Source organism: Oratosquilla oratoria, chromosome 2 (assembly GCF_046742065.1).
Source record: "Oratosquilla oratoria isolate Oo_2021 chromosome 2, ASM4674206v1, whole genome shotgun sequence".
Classification (NCBI taxonomy): domain Eukaryota; kingdom Metazoa; phylum Arthropoda; class Malacostraca; order Stomatopoda; family Squillidae; genus Oratosquilla; species Oratosquilla oratoria.
In genome coordinates, this window is record NC_134778.1 from 82,453,037 (window position 1) to 82,477,758 (window position 24,722).

Below are 24,722 nucleotides of genomic sequence, written 5' to 3' on the forward strand. Positions count from 1 at the left end.
GTATTCCGTCGTTTTCTCGATTAGTTGATTCATCGTCTGCAAATGGTCTAGAGTCGTATTTCTACTTCTAAAGCGTGCCTGTTCTCATGGTTGGTTTCTATCTAAAAATTGACTTAGTCTATTTGCAAGGATCTTGGAGAATACTTTATATAAATTTGATAACAAGCTAATCGGTCGATAGTTACTAGAGTCTTTCTGGTCTCCTTTTCTATAAAGTAAAATCAGTATAGCATTGCACCATGAACCAGAAACGCTTTCTTAACGTTAACACTAGGTGTACTCAACTGAGCTAATTTAATATGAACTTCTTTCCCTGCATCTTTCAGAAGATATATCGATATACCAACTTCCGAGCTGCTTTTCCTCGTTTCATATTCTTTAGAGCAGTGATTCTTAACCAGGGGGGCGCGCCCCCCTAGGGGGGCGTGGATCATTTCCAGGGGGGGGGCGCGAACTTTCGGGTGAAAAGTATAAGTTTTCCCAGTTAGTGATTACTTTTACAACAGCATGGGCCAGTACTATAAGCATAAGCATATGAATTATTACAGAATTCTTTCTTACTAATGAACCGTTAGAGTGAGACCCGTTTAGGCAGAGCGTTTCTTCCGAGGTTGTCTTCGTCGGTTGAATCGTACGATGACGTCATGATAAGACGGAAGCTGATTGACTAGTAAATTCTCGCGCGATGCTATCAATGTGTGGGACGGTGTGACTGAGACAATTGCATTTTACCAGTCGTTGTGTGATTATTGCTTATTGTTGTGTTGACCTCATTTGTTCTACATATTTACATAGATACAAAACATCAAGTATTTTGCAATGAGTGCTAAGAAACGGATGTACATTGAAGATTACATTCAATTTGGATTTGTGTCTCTCCAAAGGGGTGACACCGAGGTTCCATAGTGTGTGATATGTTACAAGACTCTGAGCAATGATGGAATGCGGCCTTCACGCCTGAAACGCCACTTGAGGACATCACATCCTGCTTTAGTTGACAAGCCGAAGGCATTCTTTGAAACTAAAAAAGACACCTTGAAGCGAGCTAAACTGGACGATAGTGTGTCATTTCGGCAGCAATCTTCAAAGGTTGTTGAGGCTTCCTATGAGATCGCTATGTTGATTGCAAAGAGCAAGAAGAGTCATAACATTGGAGAGTCTCTCATAAAACCAAGTATATTATGTGCAGCAGATCTCGTTTTGGGGAAAGATAGTGCAAATAAGCTTTCCCAGATTTCTCTGTCAAATGATAGTCAAGAAAAGGATAGATGAATTATCTCAAGATATCAAAGTTCAGACTCTCGACCAAGTAAGAGCCTCCCCTGTTTTTGCCATCCAGTGTGATGAAACGACTGATGTCGCTCAGTGTTCTCAGCTTCTGATGTATGCTCGTTTTGTATCAGGCAATAATATAAAAGAGGAAATTATGTTCTGTCACCCGATGGAAAGTTTCACAACAGCAGAAGCTATTTTTGATGTTATATCAGATTTTTTCCAGGAAAATCAGCTTTCTTGGGAGTCGCTGGTAGGAGTGTGTACTGATGGAGCACCAGCCATGCGTGGTTTACGGTCTGGGTTTGTCACAAAGGTGAAAGAAAGAAATCCTTCCGTAATGAGTACACACTGCATACTTCATCGGGAAGCCTTAGCATCCAGAACTTTGCCTGTTGAAATGATGGACGTCTTGAATGTGGCTATCAAGATTGTCAATTTTGTCAAAGCTGGAGCCTTGAACAGTCGTCTTTTTAAACTGCTGTGTAAGGATATGGAATCCGAACATGAAGCCTTGCTTTTTCACACGAACGTGCGATGGTTGTCAAAAGGAAATATGCTTGGAAGGCTTTATGAGTTACGAGAAGAAGTAGAAATATTTCTAGATTCACAGCAGAAAGTAGACCTTTATGACAAATTTCAGTCTGAAGGCTTTCATGCAACCTTAGCCTACCTGGTGGATATTTTTGAGGCATTGAATGCTGTGAACCTCAAACTACAAGGAAAAAACATCAATATCCTCGTGCACCATGACACCATTCGTACCTTCATGGCCAAACTCGATCTTTGGAAATGTCGAGTTCTACAGGGAAATGTAGCCAGTTTTAGAAACTTAGATACGGCTCTCGCTGACAGTAACCTCGACTCTGAGTTAAAAGAGCAAATAATCACTCATCTAAGTGACTTGAAATCGGAATTCGTCAGATACTTCCCAGATATAGACGACAAGCGTGAAGCATGGAAATTCATCAGGAATCCATTTCAATGTGAAGTAGCTGATGTAGCTGAAGAAGTCCAAGAAGAGTTCCTAGAGTTGAAGTTCGACTCCACAGCTAAAGAAGACTTCAAAGATATGGATTTGGAGACTCTCTGGGTCAAATACCTTCATGTTTACCCTTTGACCTCACACCAGGCTCTTCGGATTCTAACAATGTTTGAATCCACATATATGTGTGAAACGGCATTTTCCACGCTCGTTTCTATCAAGACTAAGTACAGAAACCGCCTCAACGTTGAAGGCGACTTGCGTTGTGCACTCTCGAGCATTCGACCGCGTATTCTAGATCTGGTAGCTAAGAAGCAGTGCCAAATATCTCATTAATCATGTACCTATTCGAAAGTGTCAAATATCAAATTATTGCAATTTATACTTAATAAAATACATTGCCGTTTCTATTCTATTTTTAAATTAGAGAATAATATTTACCTATATATGCAAGGGGGCGTGAAAAAATAGTAGTTCGTAGGGGGGCGTGGTAATGAAAAGGTTAAGAACCACTACTTTAGAGCAAACTCTACTTCTTTGGTAATTTCTGGTACACTACTAACGAGTAACGTCTATAGACAAATTTACTGACTCAGTTACAGTCTTGGAGGAGTAAAGCTCCCGATAAAATTATTTTACTCTTGTTACCATTTCGTCTGTGCATATGTTGATCTCTCCATTTCTATCTTTCAAAGCTATTATTTGCTGCCTCCCTAGCCAGTCTGCGCTCAACCCTATTAATATTTTATCTTTCCGAACAGCTTCCTCTATTTCATCCATGTTCCTGTTTCTTTCCTCTGATTTCTGCCTTTTGTTGATAAGCTTATTTAGTATGTTTAAGACAGATTGAACATTTTAGAAGCTCTGCCAAAGGATTCGAACCCTGACCTGTGATTATGCACACATAAGTCAGGGTTCGAATACCTCGGCAAAGCTTCTAAAAATGTTCAAACTTATTTAGCTCTACTCTCTCTATTTCATCTCTCCTGCTTTTAATCTGCATAGTCGTTTGTAGCATTGGAGTATTTCTTATGTTTTTGTACTTCCTACTTTCTCTGCCGATTCCCCAATGATATTCATTAAATTCAAATTTATTCTTTCCACGGTGCCCTTGTTTTTTCTTAGAGCTTCGGATCTATTTTTAATTTCTAACTGAAATCCCTTCTTGTTATCCTTAAACTTCGCATGGCTTATTTTCTTTTTCAAAACTACTTTATTTCTCTTGGTTCTGAAATTGAATTTAGCTGTGTAACATACCATTCTATGGTCACTACCTATATTTAGTTTATAACCGTAACATTGTTAATGTTCATGCCCTCATCTCTTATTATGAAATCTGTTTCGTTCTTTGATGTTCCATTTGAACATCCCCAGATCCATTTATGACCTACATGCTTTTGGAAGAAAGTGTTCATTATTCTCATGTTATAGTTTTCTGCACAATTGAGCAATATATCGTCTCTGTCATTTCTCTCACCTATTCCAAACTTCCCAGTGCACGACTCATCTCCCATCTTCTTCCCCACTTTAGCATTAATGTCACCTATTTCCAACGTGTATTTAGTTTATTCTTGATCCATTATCTGACTTGAATTACCACAGGACTCAATTTCATTGTCTGAACTCTGTGAAGTTGGTGCATAAACCTGAATTATTCTTCGTGTACTTTTTACACAGCTTTATCACAATCCAAGTTACCCTATCTAATAAAGTACTTATTTCACTACGTTAACAGCAACTTCTCGGTTTATTAGGAATCCTACTCCACTAGGTCCTTCTTTTTCCTTACCTCTATAGTAGAACAGGTGGTGACTATCTTCTAACTGCATCAGCTTTTCTTCTGCTCTTCGGACTTCGTTCATTCCCACGATGTCCCACTTGTTGTTGTCTATTACTTCCATTAACCTCTCCAGCCTGTGGTCTTCGGGGAGGGTTCTCACGTTGTAAGTATAGATTTTAATTTTCTTCGTGATATATAAATATATATATATATATATATATATATATATATATATATATATATATATATATAAATTTGTATATATGTTTATATATACACACACACATATAGAGTACTCCATGGTCCACGCCGTCATTATGACGGTACCCCATATATCTATGAGGAATTTCCCTGTACGCCATCGGGACGTGCCAGTCAGCAGTAGGTCCTGTGAATGTACGCAAGCTGCTCTTTGCCTCATGTTTCGTATAAAACCTGTTCGATATAGGTGACCCTGCAGAGATTTTATTTTCTATAGACATAGCTTTGAGATTCTCAAACCTGCCCACCACGTCAAGGTGTCAACTCTCGGATAGGGTGTATATATATATATATAATATATATATATATATATATATATATATATATATATATATATATATATATATATATATATATATATATAACAACGGCTTTTTCCCCTCACAAGGGAGGTACCCAGAGTCAAATGCATAAATCCACTCCCACCCATTTCATCCCCATATACTCCACTCCCATTTATCCCCCTCCCTCCCATCTTGGCTCCTGCTGGATTACGAGTCATCCCTACATCTCGCCCACTGCCCTGTGTCAGAAGCAATGCAGCAAGACACAGCACATCCACAGAAGGCCGCTCCATTTAATCACCGTCACCCGCTCTCCGTTCGTTTAGGTTGCGTCGTCAAAATATCATTCACACATACACCCTCACCACCCCCATCCCCCACCCACTCCCTTCCATGCATCACAGCATCATCCATACACAACAATTCTCCACTCACCCCTATTTTCTGTCATCTTCCTTCCTTCCTCAACAGACATTACTTTCTTTCCTAGTGCCCCTTTTACCCCATCCATCCATCCTTGGTCGCCCTCTCATGTTCAATCCTTCTACCTCTGCCTTCCACACATTTTATTAATCTTTCTTTATTAATTTTCCCATGTGTCCAAACCATCCCAATACCCTATCTCCCAACTCACTCTCCACCCCCGCTCTCCTTCTCACTCCCTAATTTCTTCCTCTATCCAACCTAGTGACTCCTACCATACTTTTCAGACATTTCATCTCAAACTTATATAAACTCATTTATAAAATCTCTTAGCATCCATTCCCAAATATTTATTTTCCATTACACTTTTTAATTCCTCAAGACATTTACTTGCTTCTCACAATCTACATTCTACCTCCACCTCTACACACACTTTCCCGCCAAATTCGCACCCAAGTATCTAAAAATATCCACTTCCTTCAGTCTTTCTCCCTTTATACTTGCTTCCAATTTGCTGCCATCCTCTCCTCTGTACATCTCATCACCTTACTTCTATCCACATTTATCTTCAACTTCTTTTTCTCGCACACATTCCCAAACTCCGCCACTAACTTCCTTAACCCCTCCTCTAATCTTGCAACGAGTGCAGTGTCGTCAGCAAACAACAACTGGCTGATCTCCCATTTATCTCCATTTTCTTTAACCATCTCCAATCTCCGACCCATTATCCTTGCGTTTACCTCTCGCACCACCCTATCCATGTATAGATTGAACAGTCAAAGCGATATAATACATCCCTGACGAAGTCCCACCTTTACCTAAAATCACTCTTTTTATTTCCAATTCTAACAGCCTCTACTACTCTCGTTAAACTCTTGACTGCTCTTAACAACTTTCCAACTGTCCCATATATCTGCAATACCTCCCACAGTGCCTTCCTGTCTATTCTGTCATAAGTCTTGTCCAAATTCATAAAGGCCAAAAAACATTCTTACCTATTCCTAAAGCTTTCTTACATCTCTGCCTTCCTACAGAAATCTGATCCACGCAACCCCTACCTATCTTAAACCCCCACTGTTCCTCACCAATTACTTCCTCTGTTCCTCTCCTAACCCTTTTAATCAAAACCCTCCCATGAGCCTTCCCAACTACATTTAACAAAATGATCCCTCTGAAACTACTACACGCACGCTTGTCCTCTTTTCCCTTGTAAAGCGGGGCTATACAGGCACTCCCCCAGTCCTCCGGCACTCTACCCTCTTTTAGATAGACATTTAACAACTTGACCACCCAGTCCACCATCACTATACCTCCCTTTTTAGACAGCATGACACCCATCTAACCCAGGTGCCTTACCTGCTTTCATCATTTTAATAGCTGCTTTCACCTCATCTTTATTTCTCCTTCGTTTTCCTCAACCATCACTGTCATTTTCTTAGCGCTTCCCACTGCATATATATATATATGCGTAAGTAACCACTAGGAAAAGTAAACTAACGAAGCAGAGCGCTTTCGTATAATTACATCTTCAGTGCAGATACAAAGAAGGAATTATAAGATGAAGAAACAAGGTACAGACTATATGACATAGTGAAGAGGGCATTCGGAGAGGTAGTGGAAGAAGTACACGTGACGGACGTATGGGCCGTCCTGGTAGCCAACAAGTATGGGACGTTTGGGCCGTCCTGGTAACCTGGTAACCTGGTAACCTGGTAACCAACAAGTTACTTACGCATTTGTGAACACACGCTCCTAGTGTTTTTATTGCATATATATATATATATATATATATATATATATATATATATATATATATATATATATATATATATATGTACATCATACATCATGTATAATATACAGTATATAGAATCAAACATGAAAAATAAAATCACGACGACACCATCAGTGAATTACTACATGGGACACTATCCAGCAACCATAAAAGAGGCTATTCATGACATGGACGATTTATGGAAGAGTACGCCCTAGATTAAATTATAAATGAATGGTGTGATCTCCGCATAAAATGAAAAATATAAATGTTAAAGGAAATACAAGGAGCAGCGACCAAATGGAATTAGATACGGCAAGTAGCCAGAAAAGAGGATGGGGCATGGAAAGTGTTACTGATTGAAAGCCGCGAAAAGGCAAAAGTGGAGGATGTGAACGAAATAGACGATGGAGTGGCGAAATAAATACATCTGGTGTAATAACGTGGCAAAAATTGACACAGTAGTGCGTCTCAGGTTGGGGGAGGTCAGTGAAGGGTTGGTGATTAGAGCTCATTGTCATGTATCACTTGCAAGGGGCATCGGGTATAGTGGTGATACAAACCAATACGCTTAGAAATTTAATTAAACAAACAGTAAATTTAGTGCACCCTTAGTTTAATTTTTTGGTGTATGGCTGAGTGGTTGATCATATAATAAAATAAATAATGATGTTGATATGGTTGTTGGTGATCTGTAGACAATATTAAGAGTTTTTAATAAATTAAGATTCAGAATTAACCATCTTTAAAAGATAAGGATATTACAAGTTCGTCTGTTTTAATCTTGCACATAGCACAGAACTAAAAATGCCCATGCACATTTATAGGAAATATAGTTACCCCGTCCTATGACCATTTTTTATTCGCTATGATTCGGCCAAGGCCAATAGTTATAAAGAACTCAACATTTTCGTCTATGGAGTATGTATTTGATTAGAAGGATGCAATACCTTTTAAACGTGGCTTCGCTCCGTAACGCATGTCTTTTGTTATCTATTAAATAGTGTTTACACCTTCGATAGTAAAATGAACTTAGTGGTTCCTGACCGTATACAATAAATACCAACTGTATATATCTCTAAGGTGTCTACCTCTTGTTTTTATAGGTAAGAATTAACTAGATAATCACAGATTAGCTTGAAAACGATAGATGAGTAAGATAAGATTTTTCATTTAAAGTATTATTGAAATTTATAGAAAAGAGGAGATGTTAGACAAAGAACACGTATGTACGCACACACAAGCATTGTTGCCGCTCATTGTAAATGGATTGTAAACAACACGAGAGGGAAATGAAATAAACTTGACACTTCTCATTAACAAATACACTTCATGTCACTTTTCCCGATATGGAGCATTGGGCATGGGTTAAGGTTACCTACTATGATCGAGAGACTTTTGAGAAGGGTGGATTAATTGACAAAATGAGATAACTTTTCGTGGCATTCCGATCTACAGAGCCAAGCAATGGATTTTTATAGCGTCCTTCTCCGCCAAGCCGATTTAGTGGAACCATATGAATACCGGTAATTAAGTAATAACCAATGACTTATGCTCTTACATTTGCCATGTTCGTTCACCTCTGTCATGTCTAGTTCACTGACAATAAGGTTAAAAATATTCTGAAACAAATACTAAATTGTTTATTTGAAGAAAAAAGTAATTCATCCTAACCTGGATGATTTCCAGTCATATGGAGTTAGGACATATGTTACTATGAGTAGAAATGTTTAAAGCAGAAGTTGTGTAGAGAAATTACTAGTAGGAGTACAATTGAGCTGTACAGTTGATGTGGCTCTGAATAGTCTTTCCATTCAGTTAATCTGAAATATATATTACCATAATTTCTGTATAGTTATGGAAGAGTATATTACTAGTAGAATGTAAATTCAATTAAATAATATATACTTACTATAATTATGTGCAGCCTGATATCCAATAACATTTTTCTCGAGAATGTTGGGTATAATATAGTCGATGATGTCACGTTATATGTACTGCACAAGAGTTTCCTGATGAGTGTATAGTTACCTATCCATGTTATGATAATGATGTTTCTTATTTTGTTCCTGTATGACAGTTAACACTTGCAGCATACTGATGCATCAATTTCTTGGGTCCTCATATTAGGTTAGGTAGATCTGGACAAATATCTGCCAAAGAATGAGGTTAGATAAAGCAACGGTTTAATTTAATGTCTAGAATGTTACATGTGCTTAGCACACAATTACAAATGTCAGAGAAATTAATTTTTACAAATATGGTTTCAAAATGTAGCTGTGGAATAAATTTGAATCAAGGTGTATGAGAAAACAGCATAGTATTAATTAAAGCAACCTATTACTTAATATACCCTAAAATTTATATAATTGTAATAACAGGCAAGGAATTATACTTGTAGTCCCTTTTTTTTTTTATATCAAACTTATTTTCACATGTACTTCCCACCACAAACATGTAGCAAACACCAAAGCCTCCTGATGTAGACTCTATGAAGTTATATGTAGATTTACACACTAAACCTACAGATACAGTGAGACCTCTCATTAACGGACGTTAATTAGCTGTGTTTGCGGTGTTTTTGCTGTGTTTTCAGTGTTTTTGGTGCTGTTGTTTAGTGCGTGCAATCACTATGCCACCCAAAAAATCACTCCAAAACACCAAAAACACAGCTAATTAACGTACGTTAATGAGAGGTGTCACTGTAATAGATCAGCGCATGCACTACAAGGTGGTAGTGGTGAGGAGCTATGCCAGGAGGCATATAGCTGCAACCGAAATTTCAAGATAACAGCCAAAACATTCAAATTTACTTCAAAGAGCTAGAATGATGGCTTACATAAAATAAATTGTCAGCATTCCCTCAAGTCCAGATTACCATGAATCAAAGAAGAAGCACCCAGTGGTCAACTTAATTGGTTAAGCTCTTCCTTGGGAGTTAAGGGGATTGAGAGCTGATTTGAAAAATAATTAAAGATATTCTATCTATATCAATATACCAAAGGCTTATACACCCCCTTGTAAGAGAGGTAGCCAGCCAAGGCATGTACCCACCCCAACCATCACCCATTTGCTCTCCTTTAATCGTTGTGAATGAAGGGTCATCCTTGTCTCCCACCAACTACTTAAGTCAGAAGCAATACAGCAAGACACAGCACATCCACAGTAGGGCCCCAATGCTTTATTTGCCATGGCTGAAGAGTCTAACATCATCTGCCATGGGAAGATCAGTCATTTCAAACATTCAGTCTCCCTCAGGCCTTATTCAGTAAAAGAGGCATTTAAGATACAAAATAGGTCAATTTCAGCACAAAAAGAACAGTAGTGGGGGCAAAAGACATGAGGCATTGATAAAATTCCCAGACTGATAGACAGTGCAGAGTGACCCATAACAATCAAATTTCTGAGACTTAAGAGTCTGTACATTGGGTCACCCAAGGAACAGTACTCTCACCTACATCATTCAGCCTCTTCACAAGTGATCTCTTCACACCAGATCCAGAACATATGAACTGAAGACAATAATCCAAGTTAGCAACTACAGAATAGCAGCAAAAAACACTCACTCTTAGACAAACTAAAACAATAGCTTAGGGAAGATGAAATGAAAGCCTTCCCTTAGAAATCAATAGTAACATTGTTCATTCCTGACAACCATGAATCAAAGAAACATTTATTAGTGAAATTGAATGGCCAAATCTTTCTATTGCAAAAAGAACCCAAAAATCCTGGACCTCATTTTTTATGTATGACATTCAGCCCACACATTAAAGACCTCAGTAAAAAATCAACAAGAAAGCAAAGTGATGTAGCCCAAGTTGGATTCAAAAGTGAATCTGTAGCTTGATATGATGATTTAAGAGTGAAAGACTGGACCCCCACATGCATTGGTCCTTTGTTGTGTATTACATTTAGGTAAATACTAAAATTAGTAGCAATAGTGAGGTTTGGGCTGAAGGAAATCTGAATCACAATCTACAAACAGTTTTTAAGGACCACACTCAGCCATGCTTCCACAACATAACTTCCAATAATCAGGAAAACAAACACTGACACCCTAAAATGTACAAAACAAAGCACTGTGAATAACAAGATGGTGCACTAAAGCTCACAATAGAAGATCTGCATACAAAAATCAAAATCCTCTCCCTAGAAAATAAAATGAATAGGATGGGTACACTGATCCATGCAAGAACCCTGAACTCTACTCACTCATCTCGTATCACACAAGCACAACCAACTGAATGAAAAAGAAAAGTAAACACCAGCAGCATACTACTTATTATACATTCACCTTCCACCTGGAGCACATATCACATTTATACAAAAACGTATTCACACTTTGATCACAAAACAAGTATTTCAAGATAGACCACTGAACTCCCTACTCTAACAAACCCCACGAAAAAATGTCTCGTAAGAGAAGCAAGAACTGGACTTACATGACTACATTCAGGTCCCCATCCTGTACTAAAATAGTACCAACACAGAATAGGCCTGGCCACAGAAACAAACTGCCCTTGATGCAATCATCACACAAGGGGACACAGAATATTTCATCTTGCATTGACCTACCCTAACTATACTAAGACAGTAATGCATTATTTCTTCTTTGTGTGACTTTGACCAATTGGGTGGGTGTTACCTTGATGCCACTGTTAGAGTGTTTCCATTCAATGAAACTCTGGCAACAGTTGTTATTATTATGTCTTATAGTGCCCAGGAAGCAATTTGTTGATTCAGAGTTTGTTCAGAGAACAGTCATATAAGGTTGTTTTAGTTATTATGGTGTTAAAGAATAGGTGGTTTTGCCTCATAATAGCATTGTGAATTGGTACTCATGTTTGAGCTGTTGACTGAGTATTATTTACCACAACTATTAAAGAAAAGATGCCAAGTCCGGAATTTTATGCCAGATGATAAGCTTTGCCTTGTGGCAAAAAAAAAAAAATGTGCTGACTACATACCAGATTGCCCTGGCAATTCTCAAAACATAAACCCCATAGAAAAACCCTAAGTTATCATGAGACAAAGAATCTTCATTAGTGCCACTGTTACAGGCGGTCATTAAAGAGATGGGGAGCTCAATTAGTTAAGACATGATTCACAATCTGGCTGATTATTCTGATAATGTGACCAATGCTAGGTAATGCTAGGTACCTGCAAGAGGTGATCCTGCAAGGATGTCAGTATTCTTTCTGCTGCCTGTCTTCAATTTCCATAAACTTATCCACTTCCAATCAGAGGTGGATCCCCAAAGGGCTGACACTTGGTCTTGATTGGACCCAAAATTATATATATATTTTTTTATCAACTTTGGTATTTCATCTGCCTTTAGACACAAGAAGAGCTGGCAACTGGTCCCATCCTATCACTACTTGCAGGTGACGTCATTAATAATGTCCAAAGTTTCCTCCCAGAGTCTGTGGAAGGGCCCAAGGACCATTGTCAGCTGCTGTAGAGTTGTAGGTTTCTAGTCATTGAACCTTGAGGCAACAATTTATTGACTGATTCTGATATCAAAAGCTATGTGAAGGTTGGTGGAGATCCCACCAAGGTCTATAATCAGGTACCAGAATGTGTCCGTTAGTTTTAGATTTGATTGTGTTTATTCATGTTTCAGGTCGTTAGCACATGGTACTGTAAAGCAAAACATGAGAATGATTCGTACACAGTTCTGCATAAGAACCCTGAATTCAGCCCATATAACCATAACCTGCAAGATGCAATAAGAAATCCACCTTTACAGGATACAGATATTCCAAAACCTGCCCACAGCACCCTAGACTACTTCCTAACAGAAACACATACACAGATCACAAAACAAACATGACTTGCAAGTCTAAATAATTCTGTACAAAGTCAAGTACCAACAGATAAGACAAACTTAATATAGATCATAGTAGGCTATGCTCAGGTCACCATCTAGCCTCAAAACAAAGTCAACAAAGAATCATCCTTGAAACAGATGCCACATATCTAGATTCAGACATTACACAGACACGAAATGTCACACTGCTTAGCAGTCACACTACAGAAAATAGTACATGATTCCTCTGTGAATTAGTTATAGGCCAACCCAGTAGCCATTGCTAGATACTAAGGGGCCACAGGTCTGCTGCAAGAGAGAACTGAAGCTACAGATTGATTGATTTACATATTTTGCATCCAGCCACATTGTGGACCAAAAAGTTTGTTTACATACTTTACCACATGAATCCATTGTAACACTCACAAACCATTTTACAAGTTTTGTTACATTGTTTAGAAGATATATGGTTATATCAGCACAGCAATTTTATAACCTTTAAAAGAATTAATTGTTTATTATTTATCTTTCTTCCAACAGAAACAATGAGTGGTTGAGGAGTGCACAATGTATAGCGGTGGTAATGAAAGCGTGAAGGACACGCTTCACATTAGTCCTCACATTGCAGCACACAAGTCAACTACATCAGCCTCCACCCTATCAGCACAAGGCACCGTGCATGATCTTTCATCTCATGTTGATGATACTAAGTCTTCAAACTTGTTAGGGCAAGATTTATCTACTCATTCTTTAAAGCCATATAGCCATGATATTCCCCTTCTTCTGTCTGCTAGTCGGGCACATAGCACTCTCCCATCTCATGTCAGTTCTGTCAAAAGTGTAGTGCAGGATCTTTCACCCCATCCACACCCCTTAAAGTCAGTAACAGCTTATGATTCTCACTCCCTCCACTTAAGTCATACCAAATCTCTAAGCCATATGCAACCAGTCAACATGTCACATGGGGCCCTGAGCATGCAACCTCTTCCTTCTGCAGGCAGTATAATACCAACTTCAAATCTTCCTGAAAGAAGTATTGCTTACTTTCGGGTTTCTGATTCAGGTATCACAGTGCCAGCTCCTTCAGCTGTGCTTGTTTCTCATGGTCCACACAATATGACCACACATGTATCACAGGCCAGTGGAACTATCTCATCAACAGCACTGCAGCAACACATAGAAAGTCAGAGCAATCATCTCCCACCTCACACCTCACATAGTGACTCCAGCCGTTCTACCCATATTGCTGGGGAGCCAGTCCCAGTTGTCATGAGTGTTCCAGGTGTATCAGCTCCCAGCACAGTCACCTCTCAACAGCAAATCCTTATGCCTCAAGTGGAAGGACCTCCTGCACCCTCAGCAGTGTTGCAGCCAAGTCAGACTGTACACAGAGAAAGCGACAACAGGGTGCCATATAAAAAATATGTTCTTAAGAATGACCAGCAAACCATCAAAGCAGAAGAAAATAATGATTCTCCCAAAGATTTGGTCAAGCAGGCTTTACAGGCTGTAAGTTCACACCCCTCTATTCTCTCTTCTGGTACTTCCAAGACTGGTAATGATCAGGAAGTGATAGAGTATAACTACACCGCAGGGGATATTGCAGGTATGCAAGGTACATCTCCAATAACGTCATCTGTATTTTAGTCTGTAAGGCCCTCCTGTTTCCAGCTTTAAACATGATTAATTTGCTCAACCAACTGTATCTTGAAAGAAGAATTAGATGTCAGATGCAATCATTTAATGCTGGAAAGTTAGGAGGCTGTGTAAGTTTTTTTTTTGTGTGTACTGATTTAATGGATTGTGAAATGAGGTTTACAGGAATGACAGTCACTAATGTCATCACTTTCTTTTATTAATTTTGATTCATACTGAATATATGAAATATTTTGAAAATGAAGTACTCAAAATATATTGTTCAACTCACTAATTCTGCACTATGATTTCAGAACTGTTGATGATGAATATAAGTGTGAATGCCTCTACTTTGAATAAACCAGGAGCACAAAGTCAAGAGGGCCCCTCTACCACAGCCATCACACAGCCAGACATTGAACCAGCAGTCGACCCTGGCTCTCAGTCAGCCACTCCATCACCATCCACCAAAAGACGGAGACCCAAGCTGTCAGATGAGGCAATGGCTGAACGACGTCAGAGAATTGCAATGCGTATGAGAGAGAAGAGAGCCACAGAATCAGATGAACAGAAGGTTCTGAGGAGAGAGAGGGAGGCAGAACGAATGCGTAGAAAACGGGCCATGGAAGACCCTGACACCAAATTGAGGAGACGTAGAGATGCAGCAGAAAGAGCAAGGTTGAGGAGGCTGAGAATGACAGATGAAGAAAAGGTTGTAGACCGACAACGAGCAGCTGAGAGGATGAAGTTGAGGAGAGCCAATGAAAATGAAGAATCTAAAAAGGTGCGTAGAGTAAAAGCTGCTGAGCGGATGAGAAAAGCAAGGGCAAATGAGACACCTGAACAGAAAGCTACCCGTAGACAAAACATTGCCCTGAGGATGAAGGCCCGTAGAACTCGAAGATCTGTTGATGAAAATGGTGAAGGTTTAGGGGATGAGCAAAGTGGGGAGCCCAGAGATTCTCGAAATGTAACCAGAAGTAACAATGGCAATTCAGACTCAAATATCTCTGAACTAACAATTACCACAGTCCCATCAGCTCCGTTGGCCCCTCCTTCCTTCTACATGGCCCCAGTGGCTGTAGCTCCAGCAGGAACACACTTGGGCACACCAGTTACCTCAGCCAACTCATCCATGGTCATCCATGTGGAGCAGTCCATGGGCACCATAGGAATAACTACACCCATGCTTTCCACTGTAGATCTAGCGCAGTTATCAGAGCCACTCTCATTGCATAAGGTGGCCCTTGCAGCTGGTCAAGCTGCTCAGGTGAGTTGGTTTCAGCATATTCTTATGTGATTACATTGTATAAGTGATACATGCATACTAAAAGCCCATCCTCCTGTCTAAGGGAAGTGACCAAGTTAAAGTACATACCCACCTCACACCCATCCATTGCCCCTCCTATCTTACCATTTTGCGGATAAAGGGTCATCCCTGTCACCTAAACTGCTCTAGTCATAATCAGTGCAATAAGACACAACATCTCTGCAGCAGGGTCCAGCAGTCAGAATTGGTTTATCCCCATTGTTTCATTGCATGGAGACCCTTTCCTCATACTCTCTAAAACTTTACTGAACAGACAAAAACATCCCTTCAGGCCATGTCATTTATTCATCCACTTGCAGTCTCTCACCATTCACTCCTATCTTTTACACCCTCTCTTTCTTGTATAAAAGATGTTTTTTGTGCATCTTATGTGCCCATTCACTCCTATCTTTTACACCCTCTCTTTCTTGTATAAAAGATGTTTTTTGTGCATCTTATGTGCCCTTAACTCATCCACCCACCACATTCATGGTCTTACTCTCAAGTTCATTCAGTCCACTTCATGAAGATATTCCATATCTTCACAATTTCTGTCTATGTACCAGAAGGCTTATTTCCCATTATAAAGAAGGTTGCCAGCCAAGGCATGCGCCCACATGCCATCCATCCTACACCTATTCAACACTCATTTGTTTTCCTTTTATCATAACTCCCTAGGACCAACACTGCCCCCCCCCCACACACACACACACATTCACTGTGTATGTTCATCATACAATCTTATTAATTTCTTTAGTTTTATTCAGTCCCATCCAGTCTAGTTCTTCAAAGTATTTTTTCAGTTTAGCAAAGTTTGCTGTTGTAAAGTTGTGTTTGTTGTCTGTATATTTCTTCACTTAATTCTGTCTTCCCCTTTTCCAGCATTAATTCAAGAACCATATGGTCACCCTTATCCATAGGGTACTGGTAATTCAATGATTCAGTCACCTCAGGTTCCATTGTTAAGATAAAATTCAGTCTTGTGGGTTTATTTTCTCAATATTGTTTTGATTCTGTCCCTTATTGAGTCATTATAATGTTTGTTGCCATGTTCAATAATGTGTTGCCCTAGCATTCTTCCTTTCCTTATCATTCCCATTCTTCCCATATCCCTCCAATTAAAGTTGCCCATAGGAGTTATAGTGTCACTTTTTCAGTAAACATTTTCAGTTGCTCAGCTATGTTATTAATCCCTTTACTCAGGGATGACCCATCATCCAGGAGGAGCCAATATAAAAGGGAGGGAGAGGGTTCAATGGGAGTGGAGTATGTGGAAATGGAATGGGTGGGAGTGTTTTTTATGCACTTGTTTTTGGCCACCTCCCTTGTAAGGGGGAAGAAGCCATTGGTATATATGTGTATGTTCTCATTTGTATGTTATCTACCTAGTGGTGGTGTGCAGTGTTGAAGCAATGCTCATGGGGTCCTGGGTGTGTGTGTGTATGTACACACACACACACACACATATATATATATATATATACTTAGGGCGCAGGTTTTCTTTTATACACACTGAATTGAACACCACAGCATTTTCACAGTTATTAATTTTCTTCTTGATATTTTCAAGTTTCCTCACTAAAGTTTTAATATTGGGAGGATGAGCGGAAACGAACTTTCCAAAGTTCTCCATTTTAATATTTGACGTTTTGACTACATAGAGTCATTATCAAGTTACAATAACAGTTAAGGCAACACAATCTACAGATACGTTACATGGTCACAGGAAAAAATAGAATGCTACACTCTTAGGTCAAGCGCGATCTTTAAACCTCCGATGACCTGACCCTGGAAGACTTTCTCGGAGCTTGAGGAGGGGGAGGGGAAGGGGGAGGGAGAGGTGAGGGGGGGAGAGTAGGAGTCGGAGTAAGGTGAGGTGAAGTAGCGTGCTTAGCATACACAGGGAGGTTATGAATAGCATGTCGCGAGGACGTATTAAATAAAGAAATAGCAGACAACAAATTAGCCTGCACATTGATCACAGGAGACAATTCTCTTATATACACAGCCTCTAACATTTTTAGTTCCTTAATATTATTACACTGGGCTAGCACTTCAGTGTTATGAACAATGGTTGCTCTATCCAACACAGACTTGTGATACTGTTCAAAATGATTCTTAATGGCTCCCTGTTGGAGGTGGAGGGTTAAACGTCTGCTAAGGCTGCATGTCGTATGACCAACATAGCTACGAGGAAGGAGCTCACAGTCTCCAGTAATGCATTTAAAGATATAGACTATGTTAGTTTTCGACAGCATCCCAGAAGTGCCAGACAAATCATTTTTGAGGACTAGGGAACTAGTGCGTGGGTTTTTATAGAATATCACCAAGCGCAAGACATCATTTTCATCCACCGGTTTACAATTTCGAAAAACAATGTCTTTAATGCATTTCTCATCCTCACGGTAAGCGCTGTTGAAGATATTCTTATAAAAGACTTTGATGATATTATTGTGGGGAGGGGTACGGTTATACAAACTACTGTCTAACATCTTATTGGTAATGTTGTCAAAGTCTGTGTTGGAATAACCGTTATTCACTAACAGCTGGCGTAGGTGCTGTAGTTCTGCGTGTAGTGAATGCCAGGACGAGCAAACCTTAATCTTTGCTGTGATATATATATATATATATATCACAGCAAAGATATGTCGTAGCACATTTGTAAAATAATACTGATGACCCACTTTCGGAGAAGAATAAGCGAAGATATAGAGATCTGTATATTTCGATCACTTACTGTGATCCTCTTCGGCAGATATGAGTTACAAGGTACAGAACAATGTGTATTTATAGTAAAGCAGTGAGGTAGCAAGAGGGGACGGGGCTCAGGTCAACACGCCCGGCACGCATGCTCGCATCTTGGTGGCTCAGGTCACATGACCGGCATTGCGTGGGCCTTGGTGATTTTTGTCCACCGCTAATGTTGATGGTAAATTTTATCTTCCATTATCCTAATAATTTGTTCAGTAAAGTTGTCAATATACATCATAGATCCAAGAGTAATACAACTCCTGGAGTTTATAAATTACCTTGTTTAGATTGCAATGATGTATATTGGGGACAGACGGGTCGAGATCTCAATACCAGGGTTAAGGAGCACAAGAACTCTCTTAAATACGGACAGGAAAATTCCGCAGTATTTCAGCACGTCGCCAATAAAAACCACCGAATAAATTGGGACGATGCTGAAATAATTTATAAATCCAAATGTAGTTTCAGAAGAAAAATAGTAGAATCCTCCTTAATAAATAATTTCCCAAATTACAACATTTCCCATGGTCAATGGTCACCAGACTGTATTTCTTCTTTTGCCATAAATAAAATGTTACCATCAACATTAGCGGTGGACAAAAATCACCAAGGCCCACGCAACGCCGGTCATGTGACCTGAGCCACCAAGATGCGAGCATGCGTGCCGGGCGTGTTGACCTGAGCCCCGTCCCCTCTTGCTACCTCACTGCTTTACTATAAATACACATTGTTCTGTACCTTGTAACTCATATCTGCCGAAGAGGATCACAGTAAGTGATCGAAATATACAGATCTCTATATCTTCGCTTATTCTTCTCCGAAAGTGGGTCATCAGTATTATATATATGTATATATATATATATATATATATATATATATATATAATTGACTGGTACATACATATACCAAAGGCTTTTCCCCCTTACAGTGAGGTAGCCATAAAAACAAAGGCATAAAATCCACTCCGACCCATTCCATCCCCACATACTCCACTCCCATCCACCCCCTTCCCTCTCTCTTATTTTGGCTCCTCTTGGATGATGGGTCATCCCTGCATCTCACCCACTGCCCTGGGTCAGAAGTAGTGTTGCAAGACACAGCACATCCAAAGCAAGGCCATTTCATTAAATTGGTGACCTTCCCTCTTGGTCCTCTCATGCAGAAATGGAGAAGATGCAGAGAAATCTCTTCTGGCTAGGTCAATTTGTTTTTCACAATTACTCCCTCACCCCCTTATGCATCACAGCATCATCCATTCACAACCATTCTCCATTCACCCCTATCTTATGTTCTCTCCCATCCTTCCTCAACAGACATTCCCCTCTTTCCCAGTGCTCCTTTTACCCCATCCATCCCTCTCATCCTTGGTTACCCCCTCATGTTTACTCCTTCCACCTCTGCCTTCCACACCTCTTTTACTACTCTTTTGTCACTCATTCATTCCATGTGTCCAAACCATCCCAATACTCTTTCATCAACCCTATCTCCCAACTCCTTTCCACCCCCATTCTCCTTACCTCATTTCTCACTCTATCCAGCCTAGTAACCCTTATCATGCTTCTCAGGCAATTCATCTCAAATACATTCAAACTCCTCCTCTCTTCCTCTCTTATGTTCCATTTTTCTGCCCCATACAGTACTGTCGGCTCAATCACTCCTTCATACAATCTCCTCTTAGCATCCATACCCAAATATCTATTTCTCATTACACTTTTTAATCGCCCAAGGCATTTACTTTTCTCAATCTACATTCTACCCCCACCCCCACTCCTCCCTTTCCTGCCACATTCACACCCAAGTATCTAAAACTATCCACTTCCTCCAGTCTCTCTCCCTTAATACCCACTTCCAGTCTGCTGCCACTTCCTCCCCTTGTACATTTCCTCACCTTACTTTTACCCACATTTGTCTTCAACATCCTTCTTTCACGCTCCCAAACTCTTTCACTAACTTCCTCAATCCCTCCTCTGATCCTGCTACATGCACAGTGTCATCCACAAACAACAACTGGCTTATCTCTCACTTTTCTCCATTTTCTTTAACCATCTCCAATCCCTGACTCATTACCCTTGCATTTACCTCTTGTATAAATTGAACAGCCACTCACTCTCTCCATTTCTGATTCCAACACAAGCTCTATTACTCTTGTAAAATCTCTTAACTGCTCTTAATAGCTTTCCTCATATCCTATACATTTGCAATTCCTCACAGTACCTCCCTGTCTACTCTGTCATAAGCTTTTTCCAAATCCATAAAGGCCCAAAAAAACATACTTATCTTTTCCTAAAACTTTCTCACATATCTGTCTTACCACAAAATTCTGATCCATGCAATCCCTACCGGTCCTAAACCCACACTGTTCCTCACCAATTACTCCCTCTGTTCCACTCCTAATCCTCTCAAACAAGACCCTCCCATAAGCCTTCCCAACTACACTTAACAAAATGATCCCTCTGAAACTACTACACTCACACTTGTCCCCTTTTCCCTTGTAAAGTAGAACTATAATTGACTGGTATTTCTAGTTAAAGGGAGCAACACCTCTAGTGTTAATAATGGATTACATTTACTAATGTGAGTCCTTTCATTTTAGAAATCCATGGGACATCATCATCCAACCAACCTATCAACTCATCATTTACCCAACCATCTGCAACAGCAGCAGCAGCAGCAGCAGCAGCAGCAACAACAACAACAACAACAACAACAGCAGCAACAACAGCAGCAGCAGCAACAACAACAACAGCAGCACCACCACCACCACCAGCAGCAGCTATAGTAGTCAAGTCAGCATTCCAGTCTTTGCTTTCAACAATGATTCTCTCCTCTTCCTGATCCTCAAGATGCTCTTCTTATTCTACTACACCAACTATCCTCAACACTATAGACTGGATGTCACCCACCCACATGTGAATCTCAAGTGGACAGTGTGTATGGTTAATTTGTTGCTTTGGTTAGTAACAGTGGGTGTCACTCTTTCTTTGGTAGTATATATTTTGGAGAATTAAGATATAGCTACACATACACACACACACACACATTCACGAGTTCTGAGCTCTCTTTCAGGAGGGAAATAGATGTCGATCATGAGTCCAACATATGATCCAAGACCATGGTGACCATGGTGAATCACACACATGCACACAAAAGCAAACACACTCTCTCTCTCTCTCTCTCTCTCTCTCTCTCTCTCTTTTTTTTTTTTTTTTTTTTTTTTTTTAATTTTTTAATTTATGGTTATTGAAATAATAATGAAACCGTTTATGTAGCAATGATTGTCAGGTGAAACATTTTATGATTATTATTCACCAGTATAGACCAATGGGTAAGTGGTATGTTGTTAAACAACACCACTTCATTATTATACATAATGAAGGCACAAAGAACATGCTTATGAATAAAGAGCTAGTATTCATTTTCATATTGAAAAATGTGCAATTTCTTGACAAACACTAGGTTCATTGTGGGCTTGGCAGACTCATAGCTTGTGTACAACAACTAGTCGTTTGTATGTTGTTATATCAGGCATTTCTTTTCTGTAAAATACATTGTGTTATGACAGAAACTTTGGCCAAGTTGTTATTTTCTATAAAAAACATAAATTAAGCAGTCATATTTAAAGGAGGGGGCTGCAGAATGTACTACAATCTTGTTAGAGAAAAAAAAAAGGTTATGACATTACACATCAACAACAGGAAAGTCTATGCATCATAATCTTGTATGGAAAATAATACCCTCTTTTTTTTTATTCACATGGCAACTGAAGATGGATTTTTTTTTCTGTTGTTTGTTCGTGAAACCATCAGCCAGTGAAGTAGTTCTAGATTGTAGTCTCATAAGGAGCACTTACATTACTGCTGTGTGTAAAAAGTAAGACCAAACAGGATATTGGTCAAGACAAGATTGGAGATTTAGATATGGTTTTATGTACCCCAAACCTGCAACATCATGTGCTTGCTGGATCATAGTGTTTTAGAATTTATTCAGATTATGGATACATTCATGGATAAGTCTTGAAAATCAGTGTGGTTTGGAGGTGTTGACCATCAGTACACTGGTATTTTTTCTACCTGTTGCAATATTTTTTATGTTTATATTTTTTCTGTGATTACGATAAAAAGGAGAATGAAAGAAAAGTACCTAAACTAATGAGATCAGTAAATTATAGATAATCATAATCAAATATCTGAATCAGCCACTAAAGCTCAGCTGTTTAAGAGAAGACAAACACTATTACTTTCATACTGCCTTGGAGCTATAGGATCTTGCACTTGATGTAAAGCACATAAGCACAGAATTGACTTGTTGACATAGAGTGTGAACATATGGCCAGAAGTTTACTGTGGAACATTTTACAATGTGTAAAAGGTATAGAACTGATGGTGGCGAAAATATGCATTGTACAATGACTCGCAGAAAGAGCAACTCATTGCTTAAGGTACTGAGTTCCTTGATATACTTTTTATTGTTGATAAGTTGTATGTGTGAGGGCTATATATTTTTCATCTCTTTCTCTCTTCATCTTTTTTTTTATTATTATTATTATTATTATTATTATTATTATTATTTAAGCTGGAAGTGGTAGGAAAGCCTGTTATTTTATTTTGCAGTACCAATAGTTTTGTTACTACAAGGCAGGTGGAGCTCTCCCTGTAATGAATTTTTGTTGACAAAACTTGTGAATATGAATGGTATATATTTGACCCCAAGGGTATAGTTATTGTTAAAAATTATATATCAATAATTTTCATATGTTGACCCTAATGGATGCCAGGCAATCAAGAGCTGAGAAACGTATTTGCTGCAACTGTTTGCAAAACATGTGAATTGGGAGATTTAAATTAAGATTGTTTTAATATCAACAGGTACATATTTTATGAAACAGAAGTTTTCATGGTGTACCAAATTCAAATATTTTGCAAACAGCTAATCTAGGTTGGATTGCATGGTGAAAGGGCTTGTCTGCTTCAACAGTTGGCACTGTAGTATTTGAGGATACATTCAGATTATATGAGGTGTTTATGAGATGTTTATTGGTAATTTTAGTTTTATTGAATATGCTGTGTAGAGCATTGTAATTTAGGATATACAAATTCATAAATATTGTCTAAAACTATAAAATAGGTCATTTAGATATACTTGGGAGTCTTTTGTAAGGTGAGCAATTATGGTTTCAAATTACAAAATGAAATGTAAATGAGAATTCTCATTTGTACAAATGTAGTAATATGAAACTAAAAAATGGATAAACCAAATCACGATAGTGGATTATGAAAGTAAAGGCTTACAGCATGCACTACAGCCACCTTTTGGCCTGTCTAGCCTCTTAAGTAGCTATGAGTTGGGCCACAGGCCAGTGTTTGTAAAAACTGAAAGCACATATTACAGTAATTTGAATAAACAGAGACCCAGTCCTTGCCTTTGTGTGCATGAGGCCTGATGTGCATTCTTTATTTCCAGATTTGGTCAAAGACAAGCTAGTAAAGCCTTTCAATCAAATTTGTCAGCTGTCTGATCCTGGTCTTTCACTTGCATCCAAAATCTTGAATGATGGTGGTCAGTCAATTTATAGCACTACTGGCTGTTAAAACAGATTACATTATAAGTATTTGCAGTTCATAAAAGTAGACACCAGTTTCAGTGAGAATTTTCAGCTGCTGATTGTTGTACTTGTGAGAATTGTTTTCACAAGAGTATTCCAGCAGTAGAGTGGAAGGCCTGTGCCTTGCTTGCCAGATCACCTCAGCAGACCCATACCCCGGGTTTTATGACTTCTCATGCCTGAACACACTTCATGCAGTCTGCTTTAGTTTTGTGGGCTTACTATAGTCTACAAAACGAGCTATGCACACTGTAACACTTGCCCTGTTGACGCTACATGTGTAAATATATTTTATATTTTTACAAACTGTAATTGCTCCCCATTGACCTGATAGGGAAACCATTATTTCTAATCACATCCCCAAATGCAAACTGAAATAACATGTTGGAATTTCTTTTCCCTTTTCTCCAAACATTGATGATTTTATATAAAAATATTGATGGAAAAGTGATAAATGATAATAATTGTTTGGTTGAATTTCACTTACTGAGAACCTACCTTACAGAAGCAAACTGTGGTCCTCTGGGAACTCCTGTACATCTCTTGGGAAGGAGTGTTGGACTGCTGTCTATGTTTTGGTTAGTGTGAACAGGTCTGTTCTTATGTCACTGGCTGGTAAGAGGAGGAGGAGGAGAGGAGATCAATCAATCTATTGCTCTATATCTCAGGAAACCCATGGCACCCAGATAACTAGCAATGCCCACCAGATTGGCTCATAAGTCACTCGAAGAAGAAATATATTGTGTGAGTATAGGTAATGTGGAATAAGATGAGGTGTTCACTGTCTTCTATGTGATGGTAGTGTCTCAGTGTATGCTAAGAGGAGATTGTATGAAG

General features: G+C 39.1%; 2 protein-coding genes across 4 annotated transcripts; both read left to right on the forward strand.

The window, feature by feature from the left end:
• The first annotated feature begins 942 nt into the window (after nucleotides 1–942).
• LOC143036483 (zinc finger BED domain-containing protein 5-like) lies at nucleotides 943–12,612 on the forward strand. The gene is made up of 3 exons (XM_076203887.1): nucleotides 943–1,174; nucleotides 1,254–2,560; nucleotides 12,403–12,612. Exons 1-3 carry the CDS (start codon nucleotides 943–945, stop codon nucleotides 12,610–12,612), a joined length of 1,749 nt encoding a protein of 582 aa, XP_076060002.1.
• LOC143040674 (uncharacterized) lies at nucleotides 7,814–24,375 on the forward strand. Of its 3 annotated transcripts, none has more exons than XM_076211963.1 (4): nucleotides 7,814–7,885; nucleotides 13,129–14,194; nucleotides 14,538–15,493; nucleotides 20,877–24,375. In XM_076211963.1, the coding sequence occupies exons 2-4, from the start codon at nucleotides 13,156–13,158 to the stop codon at nucleotides 21,060–21,062; spliced, it is 2,181 nt and encodes a 726-aa protein (XP_076068078.1). In that variant the 5' UTR covers nucleotides 7,814–7,885; nucleotides 13,129–13,155; the 3' UTR covers nucleotides 21,063–24,375. The 3 variants fall into 3 exon arrangements, with proteins under 3 accessions (XP_076068078.1, XP_076068060.1, XP_076068068.1); XM_076211945.1 differs by having other exon boundaries at nucleotides 13,129–14,203; nucleotides 20,877–24,373; XM_076211953.1 differs by lacking the exon at nucleotides 7,814–7,885 and adding an exon at nucleotides 7,993–8,305 and having other exon boundaries at nucleotides 13,129–14,203; nucleotides 20,877–24,374.
• Nucleotides 24,376–24,722: the final 347 nt, after the last annotated feature.

Bases quoted from the DNA above. Each gene is read 5' to 3' on its own strand.
- LOC143036483 (XM_076203887.1), top strand. From the start codon at position 943: ATGCGGCCTTCACGCCTGAAACGCCACTTGAGGACATCACATCCTGCT. The intron at 1,175-1,253 runs GTATATTATGTG...GTCAAATGATAG, and splicing joins AGAGTCTCTCATAAAACCAA to TCAAGAAAAGGATAGATGAA. The intron at 2,561-12,402 runs GTAGCTAAGAAG...TTCATGTTTCAG, and splicing joins GACCGCGTATTCTAGATCTG to GTCGTTAGCACATGGTACTG.
- LOC143040674 (XM_076211945.1), top strand. From the start codon at position 13,156: ATGTATAGCGGTGGTAATGAAAGCGTGAAGGACACGCTTCACATTAGT. The intron at 14,204-14,537 runs GTACATCTCCAA...CTATGATTTCAG, and splicing joins GGATATTGCAGGTATGCAAG to AACTGTTGATGATGAATATA. The intron at 15,494-20,876 runs GTGAGTTGGTTT...CTTTCATTTTAG, and splicing joins CAGCTGGTCAAGCTGCTCAG to AAATCCATGGGACATCATCA.